This window comes from Trachurus trachurus, assembly GCF_905171665.1.
Source record: "Trachurus trachurus genome assembly, chromosome: 2".
In the NCBI taxonomy this organism is placed as follows: domain Eukaryota; kingdom Metazoa; phylum Chordata; class Actinopteri; order Carangiformes; family Carangidae; genus Trachurus; species Trachurus trachurus.
The window spans coordinates 9,321,506-9,349,277 of NC_139914.1; the positions used below are offsets into that span (position 1 = coordinate 9,321,506).

At 42.0% G+C, this 27,772-nt stretch overlaps 1 protein-coding gene across 1 annotated transcript; it reads left to right on the forward strand.

Annotated features, from left to right (window-relative positions):
* Positions 1-26,177, forward strand: creb3l1 (cAMP responsive element binding protein 3-like 1). The gene is made up of 13 exons (XM_083989983.1): positions 1-337; positions 8,947-9,079; positions 10,360-10,446; positions 18,645-18,799; positions 18,924-19,008; positions 19,162-19,376; positions 20,249-20,395; positions 20,699-20,757; positions 22,523-22,591; positions 24,850-24,952; positions 25,289-25,466; positions 25,774-25,939; positions 26,031-26,177. The coding sequence occupies exons 1-13, from the start codon at positions 227-229 to the stop codon at positions 26,065-26,067; spliced, it is 1,545 nt and encodes a 514-aa protein (XP_083846109.1). The 5' UTR covers positions 1-226; the 3' UTR covers positions 26,068-26,177.
* The last annotated feature ends 1,595 nt before the right edge of the window (positions 26,178-27,772 follow it).

Here is a 27,772-nt window from a genome sequence, read left to right on the forward strand (position 1 = left end):
GACATTTCTACAAGTTTTGTCAGTGACAAGGAAAAAAGAGACAGAGACAGCTGGACACGGTGTAAATAACGGGCAGGACAGTAAACGCAACGCAACGTAACGTAACGCAGCTCGTCAAGAAACAAGCTGCGTCTTCTTCTTTAATGAGTTGAGTTTAATTTTTTCAAATATTTGCGTTCAGCGCCGGTTCATTTCAGTCAAGTGAGCCACACATTCACACACAGCCATGATGGAGTCTATCTTAGACAGTTTGACAGCGGAGAAACTCTACCCGTCTGGATGCACCAACCTGTTGGACCTGGAGGAACTCAGCGACGGAGATTTCCTCACTAATGTGGTGAGTCTTCATGTTAACTCTTGCATTCACTCACCTAACTCCTCTGTTGGTAGCTTGACCTTATTTCAACCCTCTCTTTACATAACCAATGGCTTTTAACGTGCTGCAGCTGCACAGATGTGCGTATTATATTAATATAAGTAACTGCTGCCGTAATTCAAACGCACCTTTCCTGCCTGTTCCGCCCGGAGCCGGACCTCGGGAGGGCGGTGCAGCTATTAAGATCCTGACTGACATCCGGGGCTCACACACAACTGAGTATCTGAGTGTGTGTGTTTAGTTGTGTAAACCAATATGTGAGACTGGGAACACTTTCAGACGAGTTACTGGTTAACGTGTGTGTGTGTGTGTGTGTGTGTGTGTGTGTGTGTGTGTGTGTGAGCTGACAGGTGTTGCAGTCCTCAGCAGCACACCTGATTATTAATGTGTGTCTATCTGTTGCTACTGTGCAGCCAGTGTGCTGTAAATAGGCTACATCACTTCTAGCTATTGGTTCTTCATTACTTCCAATTAACTTGTCAAGTAAGTTTCATAATCAAACTTTAATTAGGATGAAGGCGTATTTCTTCATTCACTTCCTCAATAATGAAATGAAACTCTTATTTACCCAAACTCAACTTTCAATCTTGTATAATATTATAGCCTTATGATTAGTCAGTGAATTGGTAAGTCCACAAAGAGAGATGAGTTTAACAACTGCTTCGATTTTGGATGAATCATTTTAGACATTTTAAAGCAGAACAACAAATAATAGTGAAATCAGATGAGATCTTATCCATGTCATATTGTAGTTGTGTAGTAGCACCTATAGTCCAATCAAATCCTGCTTCACTATAGCTCCACCATGCTACTGCAGGATAACACACACACACATGCACCCTTCTCATGTGCTCATAACTCAGCAGTAAAAATGTCCTGGGGTGACACTTTACAGAGGCAGAAGACACACTCATTTCAAGCCTGTGAAAAGTCAAGACGACAATTAAATCTCAAAAACCACCTGCTCCCACCAGCATCCTCCGAAAACAACAGGGGGCATCAGCTGCGCGCATCCCCCCCTTATCTCTGCACCTGAGACATTGCCGCTTTTGATTTCAATACAAGCGTCACTTTGCTGGTCGACCTTTGATAATAATAATAACAACTGCAGTACGTCTCCATTTCACTCAATTTCCCAGAGAGCAGCGGGTGAGCTGGGCACCGCCGGCCACAAAATGCCAAAAATACTGCTGTGCCCTCACTTCACCCATCTTTGCACTCTTAATTTGAAAAAAGAAACAAAAAAACAGTGTGCACAGACTAAGAAACAGCTTCATTGCTGCACACTGAGAGTTTGATGAATATCACAGCATCAGTGACAGTGCTAGCAGGAAATCCTCTGTCTTTATTTCCTATTCTATTCTTCCCCTCGCTGTCTCCTTTTCCATTCTGTCTCGTTTTTTCTCTTTTCTTTTTTGAACTTTTCTCTCTATTCTAGTCGGTGAGTCAGCCCAGCAGTCTGCTTGTGGTTTGTACCCCTCTGTCTCTGTTCTAAATAAAGTCGTCCACTCGGCTGTGAAGCCACTAGGCTGGGCTGTACCACTGAGGACATGGGAAAAGACGGCTGATGAGACCAAATGGACCAAAAACTTTGATCTATAATCTGCTGTCAGGTGGTGAACCACAGCATCAGACACTTGTGGATGTCACCAATAGTATCAAAGCTATTTCATGTTATGCTTATTCCTCTCTAACTCTGTCCTCAGCTTCTTCATTGCAGTTGTGTGAACGATGGAAATTAAAGCCACATATATTTTCAATTTCACTTTACACTCTGTTTAAATCTGCATTAATGCATGCCTATAAAGGAAACACTGACATGTTATCATAAGTCAAACATGCACGTACAATGAACTTTATCAGCAATTTACACCTCAGCAGCAACATGAGGACTTATCTTGAGCTTTATTTCTTTCAGTTGTCGTGCAGCATTTACTGATAACATGCAGTCATTTGCAATGAAACTGAACCAGAACAGTTAAGTTAAGAAGGAGCTCTTTGTTTTGCAGGACCTGCAGGAGTCTGTTGGCTCATCACCATGAACAACATCTTTCACATTTCATCCGTTGTCGTATGAAAATATTGTTTCGAGCAGCTTCATTGTCGGTGGAGGAGAAGAAAAGAGAAAGTGTGAACAGATGAGTGGAGAGCATGGTTTAGTTTATTCAAGTTTAATGAAATATAGAGGATGCAGTGAACACAGAGAGATGTCAGCTCATGGGTTTTTAATGAAGTGTTTGCATTGGGACTCTCACACACAGTGTTATCTATCTCCTTCAGGATGCTGTGTGAGGATTACAGTGTAGATGGAAGAAGATAAAGTGAATTAAGTCGTATTATGCTTATTATTTTCCAGAGGAAGAATTAGTTTGGATCAGGAATTAGGAGTCTGAATCCCTTAACAGTCATTGACGGATGTGCTTTGGCTACTGTTTGAATTGTACAAATGATTCAAGGTTAATCGGAGGCGACTGCTTTTGTGATGCATTTGCATTGATGCGTCATGTGCATCCAGCATGGAGTATGCGTTGACAACATCATCTGCTTTACATGTAGGTCTCCTGAATCCTGGAGGAAATTAAAGTCGGCCCTGCCGCAACAGTTATCTTCATTATTGAATAGATAGGTCATTTGGTTTATAAACAGTGAGATAATAGTGAAAAACGGCCACCGCAGCTCCTCAGAGACCGAGGTGACGTCTTCAAAATCCATTGTTTTGTCCAGCCAGAACATTTATTAGCACACAATCTCAATAAAACTGCAAATCCCTCCCAGTGGAGAATCTTTAAAAGTTTGGATTTGTCATTGTAATGAGTCAAATAGTCAATTCTTTCTATCTCTTGATCAAGGAGATGAATTCTCCTGATCATGCTGAACCGCCTCCCTCGGCAAGAACGTTTTAAAAGTTGAGGAGAAGTGTGACTCTGAGACTTTTCAGACTGTGTGATGATGCTTGAGGCCCAGGGAGTGGGATTTATGGAGCGTAAATTCATGCGGGGCCAGAAGCCATTGTAACCATGGTAACCACCGTGCACATTTTAACATTTTATTAACTCTGCGCCGCGGGGCCAGTTTTTTAAAAACATGTTGAGTACAAAATGCAACACGAATGAGGAAAGATCGGACACAGTGCATGTTCAAACTGAGGCTTCAGCCATTGATTATCCCCCAGTATTTTCTCAATAATCACTTATGTGTCCATTGGTGGTGTCTGAAAACACCCTGACCAACCATCTCTTGCATCTAAAAATAGTCATATATGACACAGAAAAACAGCAACTGACCAAGCTGCAACCAGAGGAAGTTTGACCTCTCTGCTTGAATCAATCAATAACTGATCAAATCGCTGTAAATCATCATATTGTTCAGATTTGGTCTCATCAATAGATGGATACAGACATATGTGAAGTCATGTAATAGTGAGTTCAGGTGAGGACAGAGCAGGAAGGAAGTTTTCCACCGACACACGCATCATACTGTATGTTTGCTTCTTTTCTATTCTGTTCTTTTCTATTCTATTCACTTCTATTCTTTTCTATTCTATTCTCCGTTCAGACCCTGTACTCCAGCTTTAAAAAGACACACCCATCTAATTTGCATGCCCGTTGCCGATTGGCCGCTGAGCTCTCAGAAGGAATGTGAGCAGGCATGCAGCAGTGTGAGTGTGAGAAGGAAAAATACTTCTGCTGTTTTACTGAGAACTACAGCTCGGTTCACGTCTGTCTCAACACACACACACATACACACACACACGCACACACACGCTGACAGACACAGTAACCATCTCCCTCCTCTCTCACTCTTAAGTGCAGCTCATGTGAAGCCAAACACAGCTGCACATCACCACATGAAGCCAAACACAGGCGAGAACATTGACATTTTCTTATCTGTGGCAGGCAGCGTTATAAGATAATGACATGATGCTCTCTGGTCGCATTACACACTGCAAAAAAAAAAAAAAAATCTCATGTGTTATGCAACAAATCTTATTTAAAACCACTGAGAAACTTAATGCAGAGAGATCATCTCAACTGTGTGAGACTTTTTGTTGTTGTTGTAGATTGAAAGCGTTATCCAAATGGCTTTAGATTAGCTGTGATCAATTTGCAATTTTATATAACATTTCAGATGGAGGTATTTCCTTTATTAGAAATGATATAAAAACAAAAAATGCATGTGCATGCATGTGGCAATTTCCCAGAGCCACAAATCACCATTGTCAAATTGCAACCAACAGTCCAAAACCCAAAGATATTCAGTTCCCTCCCTGTCATGTGTGATGAAGAGAAGCCTCAAACTATCGCATTTTAAAAGCTGAAACCAGTGGATTTTTATAGAAAAAAGGTAGAAGTGCTGCTATTGCAACTTATCAAATTAATCTCTGGGTGTCTGCTCCATTGCAGCTTGGATTGAATGACATGGAATCAAGAAAATCCATTGAGAAACAGACAGATGTAGTGTGCCGTGTTTATGATAATAGAACAAATAGAGCGAAGGCAATCATGGCTGCAACGGTAGTGCTGCAGAGAGAAAAGTGTGTCTTACATTACAGACCGTTTCCTGCAGCATTTTTAGTCTCGAGTCCTACTTACTTTATTTCACCAAACAGGAATCACACAATACCTAATCATTTGTCCTTAATTGCTTCGATCTGCAGAGAATAATAGTAGCTTGTGCTTTAATTTGGTTTCTTTGTCCCACTTGAATAGTAATATAAGAATCAGAAACCAGGATTTAAGGACATCCAGAAGGAGCCGAGCTGATTATTTCCAAATGACAGCAGCTTGGAGGGCCGGATTTTAACCTTGTAGAGAACATTTTCTTTTCAGTGTATCCCCCTTTGGCCCTTACATGTTGTTCTGAGGAGTTTTACGATGGTTTCCACTGAAATTTTCATGCCATAATGACACAAGCCTTTTTGGCCTGGCTCTCAGCGGTCCAGTTCATCGCTCTGCTTTCCTTCATCTGCGCGCTGGGAGCATGTGGTTCATCGTGCTGTACGGTTGTGAGGGTGCAGCAGGTGGCTCCTCTTTACCAAACAGCCGCCGCATTTAAGCCGACGTTTAAAAAATAACACCAAAATGAATCATTTGGTCGTTCTCTGTCTGTTTCACCTGTGGCATCCAAATGACAGGAGAGGAGAGAGGTGTGTTGAGACTCAACACTGTTAATTACAGACGCAGCAGAGCCTCTCTCTGCATTTATAATTACTCCTTGTGTCTGTCTTCTCATGCAGGCTCTTTCCCCGTGTGGTTGACTTCTCAGCCCCATCCCCTCCTAATAACACCCCAGCACTGAAATAAACTATAAAAAGTGTCAACTGCTTTCTAACACTCCCTAATGGGATTCTTTTCCCAGCAGAAACGGGGAGTGTTTCAGGTAATGAAAGGTCCAGACCCCCCGACTGCAGCTGCCTCAGCACCGCCATCATTAAGCTTTGTGTCCCAACAACAACAACAGCTTCTGCTGCATGTGTATTCCTCTGTTGTACATGGTACACAGAGCTTCTGGCAATCGAATAATTTCTCTTGACTGTGTGATGACAGCACAACACACTCCCTCATTCATCAATTTGCCCTTTAATCCACGGCCAGGTTTTGTGCCGTCGGGCTTTGAAGCATACGGATCAATCGGCAATCAGGGGAAATGTTGAACTATTAGATTTCTCTTTTGGTTAATGAACTAAAAGAAGGGAGTGAGGGAGGGAAATGGCAAAGTGAGAGGAGGAGGAGGTTTTTGAGGCCGATTAGCCCAACATGTCTGTCTGGGGTTAGAAAAAACAAACAGTGCCATGCACACATCCATCCAGGTGGTGCCAGGTGATGGATAAGGAAAAGATTAGGGTTGTTATGGGAGGAGGTGGGAGCTGCACCACTGGCCCCAGGTGCTGGCTCCAGCTGAATATTACTACTAGAAGTACAAGAGGTAACTTCTATATAGTGAAATGTCAGTAGAGCGCAACATAAACACTACTACTGTTGGACTAATACAGCTAAGTTTAGAAATGTTTCAACTATGGAGTTTTCTCTCCCTGCACCTCTCCCGTCCCGTCATTATAGTAATTTCAGCCACATTTCTCCATCTAGGAAACTTTTCACTGTTTATTTTTAAGCAGCACAGTTTAAATGTGACCTATATTCCCTAATAGAGCCAATGGAGTTAAAGGGCCAGTGTCACGGTTGTTTCAAGGGATATTGTTTCGAATGGGTAGCGCAGCAGGAGGACAAGGCTGCTCTTGTCTGAATCTCTGTTCCTGTGTGTGTGTGCACTTGTTTGTGAATGAGTGAGTGTTTGTTTGTGCAGAATCAGTGAGCGCATGCACACACCTTTATTGAGCAGATGGCTTTTTGTTCCCTTTATTTTTCTTGTCTTTTTCTCACTTTAAATCTGTGTAATTGATCCTATGTTCTATTTATTATTATTTTATCTTACTGCTTTATTACACATCTCTTGATTATAAGTCAAGATAATGTGCAGCTGTGAATTAAGTTAAAAAAAAGAGCATTTTCTTGCAAAACACATACTCACAAAACATACACATACTTCAAATCTCACATCATCTCCCAGTCCAGTTTCAAAACATCAGCAGCTCCTCGTGGGTCATGTTCTCCTGTTGTTTCACCCAGCCTCTGTATTCCTACCTTCTGTGTGTGTTTGTGCTTCGCTCCACGTGTTTTTTTTTTTTATCAGACAGCTGCATGTGTCCCAGACTAACTCCAGACACACTTGACCTCCCAGAGCACAGTCACACACACACACATGCTCTGGGAAAATGCATGTGTCAAGGTGAGCGATTCCCATACTCCTGCTGTGCATACAGTCCTGGCTTTGAGTTCATCTCAATGCCTCTCTTCTGCAGTGATAGACGCTATTAGTTTTGATGTGCACATGTACAAGAGAATAAAAGCCAAACACGCACTTTTAACAAATCCAATCCTTCAAAATAAAAGCATACACAACATGTTTTACGAGCATTGGCTCTCTTAAATAAGCACCGGTGCGAGGGAGGTACAGCATCATGCAGGGGGTTTACCAGAGCTACCTGCTGTTTGATGGAAAACCCAGAACAATGCACAGGAACAGGGGAATATGTTTCATGGAGCTGGGAGGAGCTGAAGAGAGTCAGATGAGTTCATCACCACAAGTGACCCCTTTAACATACACATGTGATCCATTGTTGATATTAAAAAACTATTGAAGTTGGATCTGTGTTTATTATCCCAGATCTATCTTCATTGTTGCTACTGGACTGATTTAATCTGCTGTGACACACTGGCAGAGCTGGAGCTAATTTTCAGAAATAAAACATGTAAATCAATTTTCGTATTTGTCGTTAATCAAATCAGAGCTATATCTGTCACCGTGTCTGTGTGAGGAGCCTTCACAGTTGACTTGTGTAGTAATGGGTTCCAAACAATCCATCTGTGTGTGTGTGTATGCTTTTATTCTGCTTTGTGCATGTTTGCTCAAGAGCAGGGTGACTCATATTGTGTGTGTATGTGTGTGTGTGTGTGTTTGTGTGCGTGTAAACCAGTGAAATCAGAGCACCATGTTGTCCCAGGCTTCCAGAACAACGTCTCTCTGCTCGGTGACTCATTCATCCAGACTGAGGATGAATCTATCAATGCTGTTTCCCACTCGCTGCCTCTCTGTGCCATCAGCACCGTCCAGACTGTCTTGGTTGTCTCACACTTCACTTTCTGAACATAACAACCAGTTGATTGTTTGAGAAAAATATGTGTCAGGTTGGTCAGTCATAAAAAATTATTATAAGTGGTGTGTAATGTAGTTATTTTCTGACAGTTGCAGAAATCTCATTTCTGCAGGCTGTTACACCCACGAATGCAAACTATTAAAGGGATAGTTCAACATTTTGGCAAATGGGCCCATTGCCATAATCCCTATAGTTTTAGCAGTAGGTTCGTTACCTTTAATTGCCGGTGCAAGGTATTTTTAGAACGATGGAGCAGAGCGGCGAGCTGCTCAGAGCTACGCTACAGAGGCTAATGGGATTTCTAACAGAACATTACGAGCCTGAGTTGTTTTCGAGGTAAATGCCGATGCGCACCAGCGGTTTTGCATGAATTTACCTCTAAAACAACTCGGTCTCATAATGTTCTGTTATTATCTCATAGCGTGGTGAATGTGCAGGTCACAATTTGTCCACCAGAGTGTTTTGGAGTTGTTGGATTGTGTATTTAATGAGTTTGATGAGGGAAACCAAGAAATCGCATGAGCCTCCGTAGCGTAGCTCTGAGCAGCTCTGCTCCACCGTTCTAAAAACAGCTTGCACCGACAATTAAAGGTAACAAACCTACTGCTAAAACTATAGGGATTATGGCAATGGGCCAATTTGCCAAAGTGTTGAACTATCCCTTTAACATGCATATAAGCATTAGGCTACTATCAAAGAACAGCTGATGGGAATATATCTACAGGCTTTAGCACCATGACACTCCAAGATCAACCACAGTAGGTTGTCAATAAATACTGTTTGAATGTTTTAAAATCAGTCTTTTTGCTGCATTAAATAACTATTTCTTGTCTCCATGTGTCTTCGTGTGTTGCAGCCTTTCTCAGGTGACCAGATGGACGACTTCAGCAGTGAATTATTCAACAGTTTCTTCGACGACCATCTATTAGAGCGGCCCCTGCTGGCAGACAGACCTTCACTTTTACACATGGACATAGACAGCAGCCCAGGTCAGCTCCTCTTCTTTTTTTTATTCTGAGAAACTGTCATCAACTATTGTTGGTTTTGCTCCAACAATAGTTTGTTGTAAATGCACAATGACAAATACATCTTGATTAATCTTAATCACAAGAACATACATGCGTTGTTCAACAGTATAAGAAGCGGCGTACTCTTGTAAGATTTGTACTGAAGGGGTTCGGGGGTTGGATCGCAGTGGGTTTTTCCTTCCTTCCTAATTTTTTCCATTATTAAAATCTTACAGCAGGTAAAAAAAAAAAAAAGTTGGTTGGTGGAACCCTTTCCATTGGCCAACCACTGTCTTGAAGTTGTTCGTTTTGAGATGCATTTAGGTCCAAGTTTTCTTCTGCTCCGCTCATAGTCACATGTAGATGACCCTCTTGTTTCCTTGACTAACCTCCAACGACGCCGCAGCCAGTTGTTCCACTGCTTCGCCAAAGTCTGGGTAGAAAAGACCCCAGTCCCATTATTTGGTTTAATTCGAAAGCCAACACTCTGCACGCAGACCAACTGTATCAAGATGTCAACCACTGAAATCAAACTGCCTCAGCCTTCCCAAGAGTCAAATTCCTAGATCCGAGAGCCAGTTTCTATTGCCAAAGTCCGAAACTTCCAAAACTGCTGCCTATTAACCAGCAGGAAATACACTGGACCTCTATCCCTCACCTAGCAGGTGCTGGCTCCGTGAAGAGGAGGTTAGTTCAGGCTCGGCTACTACCGACTAAGGCACTCGCTTGCAAAGTATCCTCTCGGAGCTGCATGAATAGATCCTGGTGTCCCTGCTCAGAGTTGATGTCAGTAAGTCTCTCGGTCTGTTGGAGCTGTCACAAGGATGTAGCACCACTTGTCATGCTCATCCAGATCACTGGAGTAGCCAAGACCGCCACGGTGCGATGTCTGTCATCATTGGAAGCAGTAAAAACATTTTGGACGGACATGTTTTGGAAGATGTTAAATCTATAGATTCATAAATGCCAAAAAAACCACAGGTCAATTTGATTTAAAAGTCACTCTCACCACGTTGGACCTTTTAATATTTACATTTAAGTCGGATTTATCCTTCAGATAAATGTAGCTCAAGGTTAAATAGCCTATGCATAAATGCATGTCTTTTTAAAAGCACTGCAACAAATGTATTACTGATTATCATCATAAGGAGAGTCCCATCATTGTGTGTCCGTGCAGACACGACATGGTTTATCGCAGCATCACAAAACTGCTGGAGTATTGAATCTATTCCCTGTCTGATAAAAGCTTTTGAATCCCTCAGATATTCAAGCAGAACACAGCTACTCTTTAAGCGAAGACTCTGCCCCCCAGAGCCCGGCCCTGTCAATCAAAATGGACCAAGAGTCTGGTAGGTCAATTGATGTTTTGTTTTTTTCGTATTTTCTCCTTTAGCTGTAACAGTTTATGCTTCTTGGAAAAAAGCTGCAGCTGATGTTTAGTCTGGTTCTTTATCACCCTGGTGAACATCAGCCTGACCCTGTCTGTGCGTGCTTGTCTGTCAAACTGTACACGCCTCTGATTGGCCGGATCCACCGTCTCTCGTATAATATGGGTGGGTGATGATTGGTTTAATGTGTTGTCTATTATATTGCATGAAGGGGCAGGGCAATATGAAAACACTGTGTATTTCAAACGCTGCTCTGTCCGTCTCTCTCTCTCTCTCTCTGACTCATCTTCGCCATCATCCCCTGCTGTCTTCTCCTCTTCCTCTGTCTGTACCTGACTGTCTCACTCTGTCTGTCTGTCTGTCTGCCTGCCGTCTTCTCTCTCCGTTTGTCCCGGGGATCCTGCTGCTCACAGCATGAGCCCAGTCTGAGCAGTTTTCCTCCAGCTAAGCCCTGCCCACCTAACACACACACGCACAGTGCTCTCACACACACACACGTGCACACACTTGCACAACACTATGACAAGCATATGGTTTTGAGTCTGCAGCTTTAGCCGAAGCCAGCGGAAACTCTCTCTCTTTCTCTCTCTCTCTCTCTCTTCTGTCAGGTTATCTTTCACTCTCTTCCTCTCTGTATCTGACTCTTCTTTTTTTTAATCTTTCGCTGTCTCCCTTAATCCAATTAAATCCCACTTTATTGGTATGAATATCAGATTATACGAACTGCCAAAACCGCACATTGGGCAAAAAGGGTCTAATTTTACATAAGAGAATAAAAAAAACAACAGTTTGATGCATGCGTTGCCAGTGCGTGCGTGTGTTCAGCTCAGCAATGAGAAGTGGAATATTTCTGCAGATAATAATTAGCTTCAGCAGAGAATAAAATCCAGGTTGTAAATCAATGTCAGATAGAGTTAGAGCCACTCTAATCATGCATCCTTTGGTTAGAAAGTAAATTCCAAATGATACCAAAGGAAGCAGAACGTTATGTAAATTAAAATGACATTAGAATGACATATTACTTAATAAAACAAAACATTTAACCAGATTTTATTTCAAACTATTTTTGATAAATAAATGATGGTGGTTTTGTGTTTCCATCTTTAGTTGTGTACTCAGGTCAAACTCACATATGGAGCACACACACACACACACACACACACACACACATACTGTATCATTTGCATTTGAATCTATTCCAGCCTATTTATCACTGAACTTTATCCAAAATGCATTTCATAACCTGCATCTGCTCCATAAATCCTCAGCATAAACTTTCTGGCACTTTCATTCCAACTGTTTTACATCTCTACCTTACTGTATATCAGCTGCACAAATGGACCATTATATTCCTCACGGCTCACAGGTTTTGGGCTCGAGTTATGCCTCCGTGTGTCTGAATTTGAAGCAAAGAACAAATAAATAATAGTTTAAAAAAAAGGGGGGATTATGGGATCTTAAATCCAAAATTTGATCTCATTGTCTGACTCATTCATGCTGGACGTTCTGTCTACAATGGAAATCAAACATTGTTCAGACAGTTCGTAGGTGATTGTTTACTCTGCAGAAAAGCTGTAAATTATATCTTAATCTCTGAAAAAGGCTTTTTTTTTTTCATGATGACTGTTTTTTTCTCAGCTTTGTTTAATCTCGAAGGAATGTTTGGTGCCACAGCCGAGCCGTTCGCTGCCATTTTGGCATCTTAAGTATTTTGACTGAGACCGTTGCAGCTGTACTAATGAAAAATAACGAATCACTGGAAGGATGGACTTTGACATATCGTTCTGTAGTTGCATGGTGCCGTTTATACAGTGTTTGGAGAAGATAATTTAGTCCAGTTGATAGGCAATATGCAGCATATTAACACAAAAGCACATACTGAAAGGTCTAATAGCAGGAGGTCTTGGCTAGATTCTCCAATAAATTCTATAAATCCTTTGTTTTCAGCTCTAATCTCTAATAGAAGCCAAGAAGAAGCTCTGCATGTAGTTCCTCGTCCTTGTTGCACTTTGTGACTCCTCACAAACCTCTCAACATGGAGTGAGAGAGCACAGTAGTGAGCTCAGCAGTTAGTTTATCATGATGAGAAATGTTAGTATTTGTTGATCTTTCAGAAAGAAGATGAAGCTGTGGATCTTCCTCTGTTTAAGCTTCTTCTCCAAACAGAATTAAAAAGTTCACAGCTGTTCAGATCTATGAACTGATCACAGATCAAATCAGATTCAATTTTTTTTTTTTTTTTTTTTTACCACACAGCTCAAATATCACTGATGCTGCAGTGTTTAAATTACAGGAGGGAACCCACTACAGTCTAAAGTCTCTTTTTGGCTTGAAAAAATAATAATGGTTTATTTTATTGATCATAACATTTTAATACTGCTTTAACAGTCGATAGGACATGAAAATAAACTCAAACTATAGAACACATGTTCACCCATTGCCAGATGACGCATACTGTAGATCCCAATAATATTAAATGGTGAGGAAACAAATTTACAGCACCATGAGAGCATGTAATAATACTGATATTGATATTGCACTTTAGTGGTGCAGAGTGAAACAAGAGGCTCTTACTTTTAGTGATGGAAAATACTATATAAACCCAGTAAAATGTGCTGACACTGTCGGTTTGCGTGCTTTATGCCACTCATTACATGCATTCATATACAGTACACGATTATTGATACACAGGAAGTTCAGCTGTCCTGCCTCCACTTTTTTTCCCCGGCCTATCTCAGTCTGTGGTCTCGCTGCCTCTTACGCATTAAAAAGAGAAGCTGTGTGTTTTACTGCAGCTCCAACTGCGCAGCTCCACCTATTGTTTTAATACTGTTTCTGTCCCACTGAGATCAAACGCAGTCACCACCTCTCCTCTGTTAGCTCCCTGCGACGACCGCCAGGAGCTTCTGGTCATTAACCAGCCCTCCGGTTTGTTTTTTTTACCTGTGTTTACAACTTTTTACCCACAAAGGCTGACTTTCTTTTCACTTTTCTGTTAATACAGCATCCACAGAGATCCCATTGAACAGTACATAACTGAAAGGATCAGGTTTACTCTTTTTTTTTTTAGTTTCCTATATGTGGAAGAAAGCACATTACGCTTTATTATTTAGAAAAATGTCTCTTAATTCCAAGGCTCAAAAATAATGGGATCATTTTTGATCATGTATAGGAACAGGGTTATTATAGTCAACTAATTCTAAGACTAAAACTAGCAGTGAAAACTAAACTGAATTGCAGATAACATCAGTTATAGTTGTAGTTTTCTTAGAGTTGCAGGAAGGAAGAGGTAGATAAGAGTGAATTTAACGTGACGGGAACATTTATGGGATGCAACTTAAGGGAAAAATCCCACAAATTTGGAAGTTCATCTTCAGAGTCTCACAGAGGCTTTCTCCTAATACCTGAAAAACTAAGACTAAGACTAAATGAAAACTAGTAAATTCCTCAAACTAACTAAAACTAAACTGAAATAAAAAAGGAAACTGAAAAACTAAATAAAAACAAAAACTAATGAAAATGTTAAACTATAATAGACTTGGTTAGGACCTGGCTTTTGTCACCCACACCTTAATGAGTTTCATTAATTAGGCCAAACAGTCCCTTTTTAATCCAACTGTCTAAAGATCACTGAGTCTGAGTAGCAGCTCTCCTTTACATCGGCTACAGCAGCTAACAGCTTCTGGTTTCCATTAAAGAGACGTCCAATCAGGCCTGGGCTTAACGAGGGCAGGAGGCTTAACGAGGCTGAGGTTTGCAGCTGGGCCGGCTTCATTAGCAGAGACCTGCGAGGGTCCGACACACAACCAGTAAACAGCCAATCCGCTCAAAACTGGATCCTCTCATCAATTAGCGAGGTCGATGATAATTTGATGAAACTGGTGACATGTCGCTGCATACGAGTGTTTTATTAGATGCAGCTGTGCTTTCCGTGTTCTGACACTGCCATAAATCTAACACTGCTTTACAGCTTCCTCTGTGTTTTTATCAGATTTTTATAAAAAAACAAGGATTGAACCAACCAGCAGAAAGTTGATAAATGTAGATTGGTAGATAGTATATGTACCAAACTCTGACTGTGGTATGCAGCGTTTAATGAATGAGTCACTGCTTGGAGACCAGCTCATTATATAGCTACTCCACTCCATGTGCTCCCTGCTGATGTAGCACAGAGTATAAATCTGTATAAATCATAATAATTTTTGCAACATTCAGACTTTCCCTGCAGAATTTCCTCTTCACCAGCATTTCGGTCTGTGATATGATATCTAAAGAAAAACCTAAAGACCACCCTCATATCTACTGGCTGGCAACCCTGTGATTTTCCCTCTGGTGCGAACATCGGTTCAAAATGTCGACTCCTCTGCATGTCCTGACAGACCTTTTCCACAGCAGACATTTCCACTTATCAGCAGCAGAGAAAGAGCAGGTGAAACAAATGTCAGCGGCAAGGCATGACAGTGAGTCAGCGTGCACAATATGAACACCAGCTCATCTAAATGGAAATGGAAAACTGGAATGCAGTTGTTTTAATGTTATCAATTACACCGGTGGTTGTCTTGCTGTGACACGCCAAAATGTCTGCACTGAAAATATTTATCCAGCGGGTTAATGGGCAGGTTACCATGAAGTTTATCGATTAGTTTCTTCATGTTGTGGCCGTTTTGCCGTGAAGTGAATGAAAGGTCTGAATTTGATTAGAAGCAGAACAGCTGATATTAATAAACATCCCCATTGGCTCGCGTTGCAGATCAACTCAAGACTTCCCTCGTAAGCAGCCAAACTGGTTATTTTTGACAATCCTGAGGCCAGAGTTTATTTCTGATATTGACTCCACAGATTACAGTGTTGAGCTCGCAACTTATTGGCTTTAGGTTTTGTCCAAACCAGAGGAAAGAAGCCGCAGAGATTTGTTTTTAGGATGGATTCTGTCTGTGCTGATCTCTGCTGGAGTGATGGACAGGATAACGAGTCGAGCTTCCAGCTCTCTGACCGGCACACACACACACACCTCCGCCCCCCCGCCCGCCTGCTTCTGCCCATCACACACACACATGGGTTGTAAACTTCGGAGCATTTTACCAGCAGAATGTTGCTAGGAAACCAGGAGGTGATTAAAATGACGTCCACTCCCAATACACACACACACACACACACAGCAGCTCTTGTCTTGTTAACCCGCTACTGCTCTCTTTCCACACACCACAGGAGCCCTTTAGGTGAGTGTGTGACAAACATCAAAGTATCTGACCTGGTGTTTTATTCCAGAGATAAAATGCTGACTTGGTAACGCACCACACACCCGTCCGCCTCTACATAGCTACCAAAACGCTGTGTCATGGCCTCACTTTTGAAAATAAAGTGAAAATTAAAACAAAACTCATATTGATTATTAGTTAGACGTTCGCCTAATGAAGCAGTGACTAATCACTTTACCTTAGTTTAATTGAAAACATGCACAGTGAACATCCAGCTCCCCTTGTTTGGATGGACTTGCATTGTACAAATGAATACAAGATAATTTTGAAAATAAAGATGTGCATAAAAGACGTGCACATTGCTTCCATCTGCAGACATAAACACCTGGACTACAGCTTTCCATAAAGGTGGAGGTAGATGAAGCTTTCTTTCTACTCTCTTTAACTGTCCACAACTCTGCACATCTATTTTATAACTGGAAGATTTCCTTTAACTTGTAAAAGTTTTAAAACGTCCTCACATGGTATTATACACCGGTCTTAGTAGTACCCCCCCATCACCAGTGAACCACATCTTCATGTGTAAAATTGCTGGAACGCTCCTTTTAAATCCACTTAATGAGAAACCTGATGGAAAGATCAGAGATGACCTGTCAGAGAAAGGCCACCTAGTCTGTTAATTTTGGATTATATAATGCTGTTGACTCCAGCATCTGGATTCTGTCTCTCTGAGAGGAATTAAGTTAACTCGATAGTGTGCCGAGTAAAGTCTGGAAACAACCAAATCTGGGGCATGAACAGAAAAACAGCTGTCCCAGGCTTTCCTCGGCGCAGATATCCAACTAACTCGGTGAGCTTGTTTTTTGAGATGTCCTTGAGGAGATTCTTCCCGGTGGCAAGATTTTCTTCTGGAGCAGAATAATAGCCCATAATGTCAGACAAAGATGCAGTGGTGGTTGCAAAAGGTTCTCACGCGGGTTACCGAGCCGTGTGGGAGTCGAGGCTGCTCACAACGCACTGAAGGGAACTTAGGAAGAGTCGTCAGGACAGTGAAGTCTAAATTTAATATAAGCTCTTAAGTATAGTGCATTCAGAAAGCATTCCTTTTTTTTTTCATATTTTGTTATGTTGCAGCCAGCCTTATACTAAAAGCTCATGTTTTCTCTAATCAGTATGCAATCAGCATCCCATAATGACAGGGTGAACAGAGTTTTTGATTTTTTTTTTTTGCAAATTTATTAAGATGGAAGTCTCTCCTCAGTGAAAATGTGCACAGATGCATCTAAAGGAGTCGCAGGCTGTAAGAAACAAGAGTGTTTGTTCTGTTGAAACCCATTTTGAACTCTTTGGCCCTAGTTTAAGCGCCATGTTTGCTGAGCTTGAGCTTGAGCTTGAGCTTGAGAGAGGATCTGGATCTGTGGAGGAGAAAATTCCCCAATCCAGGTGTGCAAAGCTTGTCGCGTCACAGCCAAGTAGAAGAAGACTCGCTGGCAGAGCTGCTGCAGCTACTGAGAAAAATTGTTGTTTTATTTGTGTGCTCGAATTTCTCCCGAGGACATTTGTTCTTCTTATATTTTATTTTATTTTTTTATTAGCTGGTCCAGATCATTGGGCTACAGCCGTTATCATTTCTTATTATTCCATTTGTTTGGACAACATGCATCTTCTGCACTTCACATGTGTTTTTGCTGAAGGATTGTGACGATGCTTCCATGAGAAACATCTCCCAGATAGCAAAGAATCATTGAAACAGTGTTGTATAGTTAATGTACTATGTAGCTGTCATCCAGTCTCAGGAGCATCTTTGTTCATGTACATACGTGTGTCTTGTCCTTTTCCTCTGTCCTCTGTCACTTCATCGTCTGTTATCCATTCATCTGTAATATTATATTTATATAAGTAAATAATATATATGTATCTATATGTTAATTATATAAAAAGCATACTTATTTTGTATTATAATCCTGGCTCCACCTAGCCATAGCTTCAATGCATCATGACCGCAATGCCGGTCTTGAACCCACAACCTTCAACTCCAACACCACAAGTGTAAACCTCTCGACTACCCAGCCGAGCTGTCTTTTTCCCTGGCTCCTGGTGTATTTGAGTTCCACATTGAAAGGAAACCCACCAGAGAAAAGCAAAGTGCCAACAGCAGGGCTTGAACCAGTGATCTCTGCGTCCACAGTCAGGAGCTTATCCTGTAGGCCACCACTGGATGAGGGACTTGAAGATGTGGGACTTCTACTGACTCGTACGGTGCACGGCACAGCACCAGAAAGCAAACACACCAAAAGTGACAAACAGTAGAAATCTCTCCAACAGCTCCTTCCAGGCGCTGGCACCAGCACCAGAGCCTCTTCATCATCCTGCCCACTGGGACACCAGATACACCAGGAGTGCCAGTGACAAGCTCTTCTGCAGCCTTTGCAGAGGCACTTATATCCCTAAAAATACTTTCTGCAGGTCACCGTAGACTAAACAGTGAAGTACCTGCCACATGCATCTAGAAATCCACCCTGGTTGTGTTTTGGTGCACCTCCTTTGAAATTGTACTCTGAGCTTATTGTCGGGTCACTCGATCATGCATATTTTCTGCAGTGTTTAAAAACTGCAACTGTTTCTTTTCTCAGGAGGGATACTGAGGACGAGTCGCTGCTGGTTCAGCCCGTCTTTTTATTTCAGGGTAGATACACACTCGCAGGAGACAAATTATGCACTACAGTTGCCAGAGCGACGTCGTCCAGCAGTCTGTAATAACCAGGCTGGTCAGGAAGTGCTCAAATGTTTTGGGAAAGCTCTTTGAAAGTGTGATTTATAATCTACCCGTTACTTCCCATTGGAAGACCTACAGCAAAGCCTGAAGAGGAATACTGGTGTTGACTGGACTTGTGCACACATGTTTGCATATATAAAAGAAAGCAAAAGCATCTTATTCTTTTCTTTTATTCTTTTCCGTAGAGTTCGAATGGAGCTTTAGTCAGGACCTGTCGGCCATCTTGGTGAAACAGGAGGAACCTGATGTGGTCCAAAGGTTAGATCCACAGCCGATGGAGGGCCCGCCTCTCATCTTAAGCCCCCCACCCCCTCACAGAGGATCAGCTTGGAAACACACGGTGAGCATCCACCCTGCGGCGATGAAACGCTGTTTATAAGAAGCTGCTGCTGATTCTTCACCGGTGAGTCGAGAAGCGACCTTAATGAGCGTCACCGCTGTGTGTTTGTCTGTCCTGCCAGCAGGAGTGCAGTCAAGACGACGACATGAAGCCAGTGGCTATAAAAGACGAACCCAGAGAGATGGGACAGTACCTCAGCCTGCCCAGCGGTACATGCAACACACACACACACACACACATGATAGAGTGGCATCACAATTCAATTCTGCAAAAACACAAGTGCATCTAATCCCCACAATCCCCTCCATCCTTTCATACAGTCTGAAACTGACTCACTCATTCAACACTCTCCCCTTCTATAGATGATGCTCTCCAGCTCCCGCCCACCCCTCCCAGCAGTAACCACGGCGACAGTGACGGCTCCCTGCCTCCCTCCTCCCCACACCTCGCTCTGCCCCCTTCTTCCCCTCAGCCACAACAGAGACCAGGAGGTCGAGCCTCTTCCTCCTCTTCCTCCACCTCCTCCTCCTCCTCTTCCTCAGCCATCTCCTCTTCACCTCTCCTCACTGCACCACATGTGAGTAAAAAAAAAAAGATAATTCTCACTTAGGGATTATTATGAGAGTCATTAGTGCAGCGGTTCCCAACCTTTTGTGACATCACAAATTTATGGTGACCCCCGTCAATCAAGATGCGCCAGCTCAGATTTTATTTGAACTTGATTTTTATTTGGGAAAGTGAAAGTAAAGAATACAGTTGTTTAAGGTTGTCTGTGGTGTTTTTAATCATAATTTTAAAAAGAATAATAATTAGTTCAAAAAATATTTGTATCAGTCTTTTATTTTTACTGACGCCAAGGTTGAAAAACACTGCATTAGATGCTGTGTCACGGGGTTCGTGGTATAAACCAGCCGCAGTTTTAGGGTTGAATCAGTTCAATGATTTACTGACAAAACAACTAATTCAGTCAAAAACTGAATATTCAGTGTCTGACCATCGTTGGCCCGACTCAGCTCTTCTCTCCGAGCAAATGAATCACATTTGTGCTCATGTGATGATGACAAATATTTATACAGCTCTACTCAATGTCAGCACGAATCTGACAGGATTGTTCTTGTGCCACGATGTAATAGGATCATCTCTTGGTGTTTTTTTTTTGTTGTTTTTTTAACACTAACATCCATAAACGAAGGGAGAAAAGAGTTTCAGCTTTGTCGTAAACACCTGGCACTGTCTGAAGAGTAAAAAGCCAAACATCTGATGCTGCGCTCGCATCAGGTTTCGGTATATTCCCTCATTTATCTCTTTTCTCAGAGAAGAGTGAGTGTGTTTGAATGCACCCTGACGTGGGTAATCACACACAGGACCTGCAGAGGATTTGGTGAATCAGTCATGTCCTATTTGAAGATTAATAGAGGTTGTTGAAGTGCGTGTGTTTTCGCTGTGCAGAAACTGCAGGGTTCAGGACCCCTCATGCTGACAGAAGAGGAGAAGAGGACCCTGGTTGCCGAGGGTTACCCGGTACCCAACAAACTTCCTCTCACCAAGAGCGAAGAGAAGGCGCTGAAGAGAGTGCGGCGGAAGATTAAAAATAAGGTAAACACACTGCACCTTTTATTCTGTGTGCGCGCCCCCAGCTGAGTCAGTTCCTCTGACTGAACACAAACATCAGCTATTCACAGATTCACTGATTCACTGATTTGGACTGAGAGAGGGGGGGGGCATTACTCAGAATTAAGTGCTGGTGATGCTGAAACAGAAATAGTCTCATGAGGTCAAACATTTACTGGAAACTGCTCTTCACCTGAGGGATTTATTCAAGGTGCCTGATGCTGAAAGACAAAAAAAAAAGAAAGAAAGAAAGAAAATAAGTAATGTTTGTCCGTTTTTTCTTCCCAGATCTCAGCTCAGGAGAGTCGGAGGAAGAAGAAAGAGTATGTGGAATGTCTGGAGAAGAAGTAAGGCTTGGAAAAGAAAAAAAATCTTTGCCCTTATTTTTCCATTCCTTCTCCACTCCTTTTTGGTTTACCTTTGTATCTGTCTGTCACTTTGCAACTCCCAAACACTTTATCCTCTTTATAGTCTCTTCAGATGGTGTTTAAGTTACCAAACAGCTATATATCAGAGGCCACGGCTGCTGTGGCTTTCTGCAGCAAGCACACTGCAGCTTACTGAGGGTGCAAACCTTTAAAAAATACAATTATATGGTTATAAAACATAGGCACAAACAAGAGCAGGTAGCGGACTATCATTAGGGACTATTTGACGATGCACATGGATACATATTTTGTGCTCCAGTGAGTATTTACCGCAGCGTGACAGTATGTGTATGTGTATGATCATCGTACCAAAGGAGCATGTCAACTGATGTGTGAGTGTAGTAGATTTGGGACAATAATAGAATCATTTCCAGCTGTTATGTATTCATCATTTACCACTTTTTGGTGCTCTAGGATTTTCTTTAAACCCAGTTTCTCATTGGATTAGGACCACGTCATTCCAGTTACACAGCAACGTCAATGCAATGAATGAATTTAATTTTTCATCCACTTCTCCGGGCTGTCGAACAATGTATTTTAGAGTGTTGTCTTTGCTGCATGTTGGTCAGTGAGGTTGAATCTAATCATAGGCCTTTTTTATACATAATTGTGTGCTCTTTATGTACGTGAGTAGCAAAGAAAATGATGAAAAATGCAACTGGAAAAGGGGGAGTTGTGTAATGCTGAAGTGAACTTGGCAGCTGAAGCTTAGTTAAGAGGGCGTTTTTGTATTTAGAGGTTTTTAGTGTGGTAACACTAACAGACACAAGAGCTGTGCTGGGGATTAGACTGGGGGCAGCACAGCAGCAGATGCAAGTGGACAGGTTAACGTGGGGTCAGATTTCAACTCGTCTCTACATCCTCTAATTCATTAAAGAAGAGCGAACAGAAGGACCTCTCTTCTTTTCTCCTTTACTTTCTTTCCTTTGTTATTCTGGCTTTTTCTTGCTGTGGCAGGACTCCAATAACCTGCTGAACACATGGGTCAGGATGAAGGAGTCTCTGACAGGCACAGAGAAGGAGAGATGGAAATATGGGGGCTGTTTCGACATTGCTGTTGTTGCATAAATTATTTTACCCATAGAGGTTCCCACAGGTGGAAACAAAATGCATTATTCATCCCATTAGGGCAAAGAGAGAGAGAGAGAGTTGCGTCTACATCTCTTAACTGAATCAGGCGGACAAAGGGAAAAAAACTGAAATCCTCCTCTTCACATCCTCTTTGTATCGATGTGTCTTTTTCGGAGATGAGGGCAGAATTACCAGACGACCCCTCGGAGGGAAAACAGCAGGATGACTCGCTGGAAGGAATGTGTATGAATGAGCTGTAAAACAAACAAGGAGGATTACGAGAGAGCAAGTGAGGACGACGGTGAATTGATAATTGCGATGAGTAGGATTAGCAGAGATGACACAGGGCAGAGGAGAGGGATGAAGAGAAGAGAGTCTAGAGCTGGAACCTCTTATCTCGATAAAATGGATGTTTCAATGTCATTTAAAAGTGCTTCTAACACATCACAACCCTGAATTTAAATGATCCATACTGTCTAGATCCCTTCCCTTCTATTGCTCTTCTCTTCTAACTGTCTCTGTGTCAGATTTTGTGAAACCTTCTACATAACTATTGATTCTGATCGGTGTAGCAGTGTTCAACCATTGACAAAAACCTGTGTGTGTGCAACAGGGTGGAGAACTACACGTCAGAAAACAGCGACCTGTGGAGAAAAGTAGAAAACCTGGAGACTGCCAACAGGTGAGCGCTTCTACACATACACATCAGCGCTGCGCCTCTTAACAGACTGAAGCCGTTGTGTGCGCTGGCTCCAAACATTTCTAACGCAGATCCAGGATTCATGTAATGATGTTTGGATTATCATCACTGAAAACAGCAACAAGTTTGCAAAGAATGCAGCCTGATAATGTGAGAGTTGACTGATGGGCTGCAGCGGGGCTCGGGGAGCTGCTTCTCATTTATCTTGGAGGAATAAGCATTATTACAACTGCAAGCCAGACAACGTTTGACTGAGCTGCAGCCATGTGGTCTGCAAAGGACAAAAAGCTCTCTACTGTAGGTTATACATGCTAGAATTTATACTCTGTATGGAGTTTATATATATATGTATATATACAATATATATACAATGAATTACCCTGAGGAAATTATAGGAGGGATTATCTGCTCCATAAGAAAAGTGTAGACTCACCCTGCTGCATTTGCCTCCTCTGTTATTATAACAATATGAAACCAATCTGCTATTATCCTGGAGCGTTGGTAGATGGGTGGGTGGGTGTGGCGGGATAGACCTTTAAGTTGTTGGGGGGGTCTGTCTCTACAAAGTCTGTCTGTCTGTCTGTGGCAGCGTCAGTCTGTCATTAAAGCAGCAAGTTAACAGGAGCTTTCATCATGGCAGGCAACCCCCACCACACACACACACACACACACACACACACACACTCACACTCTGATGAATATGTTAAACCACCACACAGAAGAACAATGACTTGGCACAACGTGGGAAACATGAGTCAGCACACTCACACACATAAAGTTCAGAATATGTGTGTGGGTCAAAAAAAGAAAAAAGAAAAAAGGTTCAGAAGCGACTGAACTAAATTTAAGCTCCTAGTTCCTAAAAATGCTCCAAATGCACTTATTAGTGGTCATTTTGTTCTCCGTGCTCTGTTTTTTCTGTCTTGCACGTCTGATTCATGCAGACCTGGGTTCGTGCTCCTGGTTTATTAGCTGTGCAAGAATAGTTTTTACTCAAATCCCTTTTTTTTCAAGTGTTAAACTGGGTTTGCAGTTTGCACAAATCCTTTTTCCCCTCACAGTCTGAGCAGACAGTCACACAGGCACTTTTTTAGAGATGTTTCATTTGTAATGAGGCCAACTCTAAACTATAAGCACTTATTTAGGCAAAGTGTTAGCCTAGAAGAAGTATTGACACACACTTCCATTCACCCTGTCAGCCAGCGTGCCCTTTGTAAGCACTGTATATTTTAAGCAGTAATAACTGTAGCAGTAAATTACCGTGGTTTTTACATCAAAGACCTGTGTGGCTGATGCTGGTTAGTATCATCCCATGTACTTTTATTGCATCTGGCATAGCGCTCCACTCTTTTTACACGTGAGAGGCGTCAGCATGGAAATTTAAAATTAAAGATGTACCGAGAAACTGAGTCACTGCTGCGCTCATTGTCTGGTTTAATCTGTGAGAGAATGGTTAACCAGTTTAGTTTCTGACCCATTACATGACTCACTGATTTACTGGGGGACTGTGTGTATGTATCAGTGTGTATGTGTGTGTGTGTGTTTGGCAGTAACCGGTTCTCTGTCGCCACTTAGTGGTCAGAGCGTGTCCTCACAGGCCCAGACAGCTCATACCATCAGAACCCTGCTCTCCAGATCCCTCTGTATCCCACTAGACTTTATCCGAGGGTTTTAACTAACAGGCAAAATACCAGCCAATCAGGCGGATTAAGTTTTTTTTAATCCTTTAAAAACACGTCAGAGGAGCAAAATTCTCTGGAGGGACATTGATTTTGGACTGAATGTAACTCTTCCTGTGGCCTGACATGTTCTGAGTATATGGTACTTAGTGGTGGGCGGAGAATCCTGCACGTGTTTGAGTGCATGCACACACACTAGTATGGACATAATACACAGTCATTTAAGAGGCATATCCACAGGGGTGCTTCCTGCCCTGGGTTTAACCTCTCAGGCTGCTCTTCCTCTCTTGGCCCTGCACAAGTCATCAGACTCAAACTCCAGCAAAGTAAAGGCTCGAATCCTGAAATTCACCATCTGGAAATACTGAAATATAAGAATTTAACAGGTTGAACTTCCTTGAGGTGTTGGATTACCCCTGAGTGCTCCAAGACACCTGTATTAGAGGTTCTCCAGCTGTTACCTTCGACTAAGGCAGCAGGCTCTTTAATAGTGAGGATTAGTCTAATGCAAAGCAGCTATTTAATATTCCTCTGTAATGTTTCTGTTTGGTCTCTCTCCAGGTCTCTGCTGCAGCAGCTCCAGAAGCTCCAGTCGCTGATTTCAGGGAAGGTTGTTCCCCGTTCCTGTAAAATGGCCTCAACTCAAACAGGGACATGCCTCATGGTAAATAACTGATCAAGCATCTTATCGTTGCTGTTTTAAGCTGTATTGACGTTTTACAAATGGCACGAAGAAAGAGAAAGTAGCTTCTCAGTGTTTATGTAGTGATTCAAACACGGTGACCACCCTGGAAACACACTCTTGTCCAGCTGTGGTTCCCTGAAGCAGACGTTCACCACAACCACTAACACCGCCATTTTCAGGCAGAGACAGACACAGAGAGACAGAGAGACATCTGTGTCCAGCTCCTGTGTGTTTTTCTTGTTGAGTTCATCTATTGGGTTTCATTTTATCAAGGCTATTTAATAACAGGAGTGTTTTGTTCCCCTCTCTGTGCAGATGGTAGCCGTGTGTTTTGTCCTGGTGTTGGGCTCCTTCTCCCCCTGCCTCTCACCCCTCTCCTTCCTCACTCACACCCCCCCTTTGTCCGCCTCCTCTTCCTCCTCCTCCTCCTCCTCCTCCTCCCCCTCCTCCTCGCCTCCTCTCCCATCAGCGGACATCTACACCACCAGTCAGGGTAGGTCTAGAAATAAACCATTCTTCTATATGACCAGTTTGTTTGTGATGTTCAGGGCAAGCCTTGAAATGAAAAGCATTCCACTTCCCTATAAATTCACCTCCTTGAACCACTTCCACCGCGGCCGTCATGTTAAATACCACTGTGTTGTGCCAAGAACCAGCCTGTGAGTGGTGAGAGAAAAAGTCCGCTAGGCTGGTAGTCAAGAATGATGAACTCAAATGTCCCCAAAGATATTCAGTTTACAGTAAAGCTGGACGTTTTCACATAGCGTGAGAATATAAACGGCTGCGTGTTTGTGTTGCAGTGCGTTCCCGCAGCCTGCTCTTCTACAACGACGGGGCTCCACTGGAGGAGAGCTCGGTGACAGAAGGGGAGAGGCTACAGTCAGAAGCCCCCTCCCAAATCCAGACAATCCGTTACACAGCTGACGCCCACAGCAACCAGACGACTGGGCCCAAGTTAGACCGGCGGTAGGAACCACAGTCCATTAGCTCTGTGATGATGTCCGGATGTTCCCCGTCAGACTGTATGAATCATCCATCTCCTCTCTTCTGTCCTCAGAGAAACAAAACCAGACGGAGCGTCAGAGATTTTCTGACAGACTGCATGACCCCCCCACCTCCCATGACCCCCGAAAAGCGCAAAACCTCCAGGGTCCTGAACTCAGCAGGCTTCACTTCAACATCCATCAGGACTAAAACATACCTGTGTCTCTTTACTGAGTGACTCACTCTGCTTCAAGACTCCCAAGACTCATCCTCCACAGCCGGTGTCCTGCTCGTATGTAGCGTTCACTTCTCTGCTTGAAAAGACCGAATAGACTGAAGGGACCTTAGAATTCCAATTTTCCTTTTTTATGCATTAAAATACAGAATAATTGATTAAATACCCAACTTTGTACATTACATCTAAAGCATTGCCGACCTACAGTATGACAGCCACTCTCACCATGTAATGTTGAGATCAGCTTCCACCTTTACATCTATAAACAGAAGTCTAGAAACTTGACGGACCTCCACTGTGGGATTTTGGTGTATGTTAGCACATAGTGCTCATATTCTAGATCCACGTCATTATATCAGTGCTTTAATTTTTAGTTGATAATTATATTGATCAAGGGCTTCAACAAACGATCAGATATTCCACTGATTCATCAATGAATCACTTGTCAGAAAATAGTCAATCAAGTCTGTCACAGTTGATTTATAATCAAATAATCATTTCAGCTCTTTAAAAGCAGCACATTTGAATACAACGTGTTGCTTCAAACACATCCTGTGTTAAAGTGCCTTCCACTCGTTTCAGTCAAATATGACCAGCTTGGCCTTATATCTAGTTTCCACACATGCAATTACAAAGCAGGAAATGTAACTCTAACTGGATGACACTGATAAATCAGAGCTGGCCTCGGCCTTTTGAGGTTCTGCTAATTTCCCTTTTTCTTGTTTCTTTTCATTGATCATGAATTGAATGAACAGTAGGGATCCAAACATTTTATTTCGGGGCGTACCAGTAATTTTTTTGTGGCACATTCACCTTTGCTATGAGCTAGCCTTGGTTTAAACAACTTAAAAAGACGACAATGTGATAGATTTTCAGTTAGAGTTAAAGTCAAACATGTAATATGTTTTATTTTCAATTATTTTTAAGTGAAAATAAAACACTGACCACAGCTCTACATTATTATTCAGGAAACTATATTTTCATATCCAGGGAGTGTTAAAGGGGTTCTGACAGAGGTCGGGAAACATGACATGAAAGTATTTTTGTGGAATTAAAAAATTGTATATGTAATATATTTGCAGCATCAAAAAAGAGCATATTTAATTTATGCAAAAAAAAAAAGAAGAAATGAAATGTTTTTAAAGTTAGTTTATCTTATTGTCTCATTTTTCTAAATAATGTTTACAAAAAATACCACAAAAATACAACTTATAATATATTCCGAGCATCAAAAAAGGGCATATTTATTTTATGCAAAAAAAAAAAAAAGGAAATGTATGTTGTGTTTTGGCATTTAAGATGATGTGAAGTTTTACAGGATGGTGTGTAGTTTACATGGTGTGTAATGGATTGTAAAACTTTGACATGATCTGTTTGTGTCTTTTAACTGTAATACAGTCTTTATGTTTCACTGCTGTCGCATGAAAACCACCACAGGTCAATCTTTGCTCCCTTGTGATTTAAAAACCACTTAAAAAAAAAATCTAATTATACCCTGAAGCTAAAGTTCTTAGCACAAAAAGACATTTTTCACAAAGCAACTGTAAAAATGAAAATACCGACAACAATATCTCTGCTAA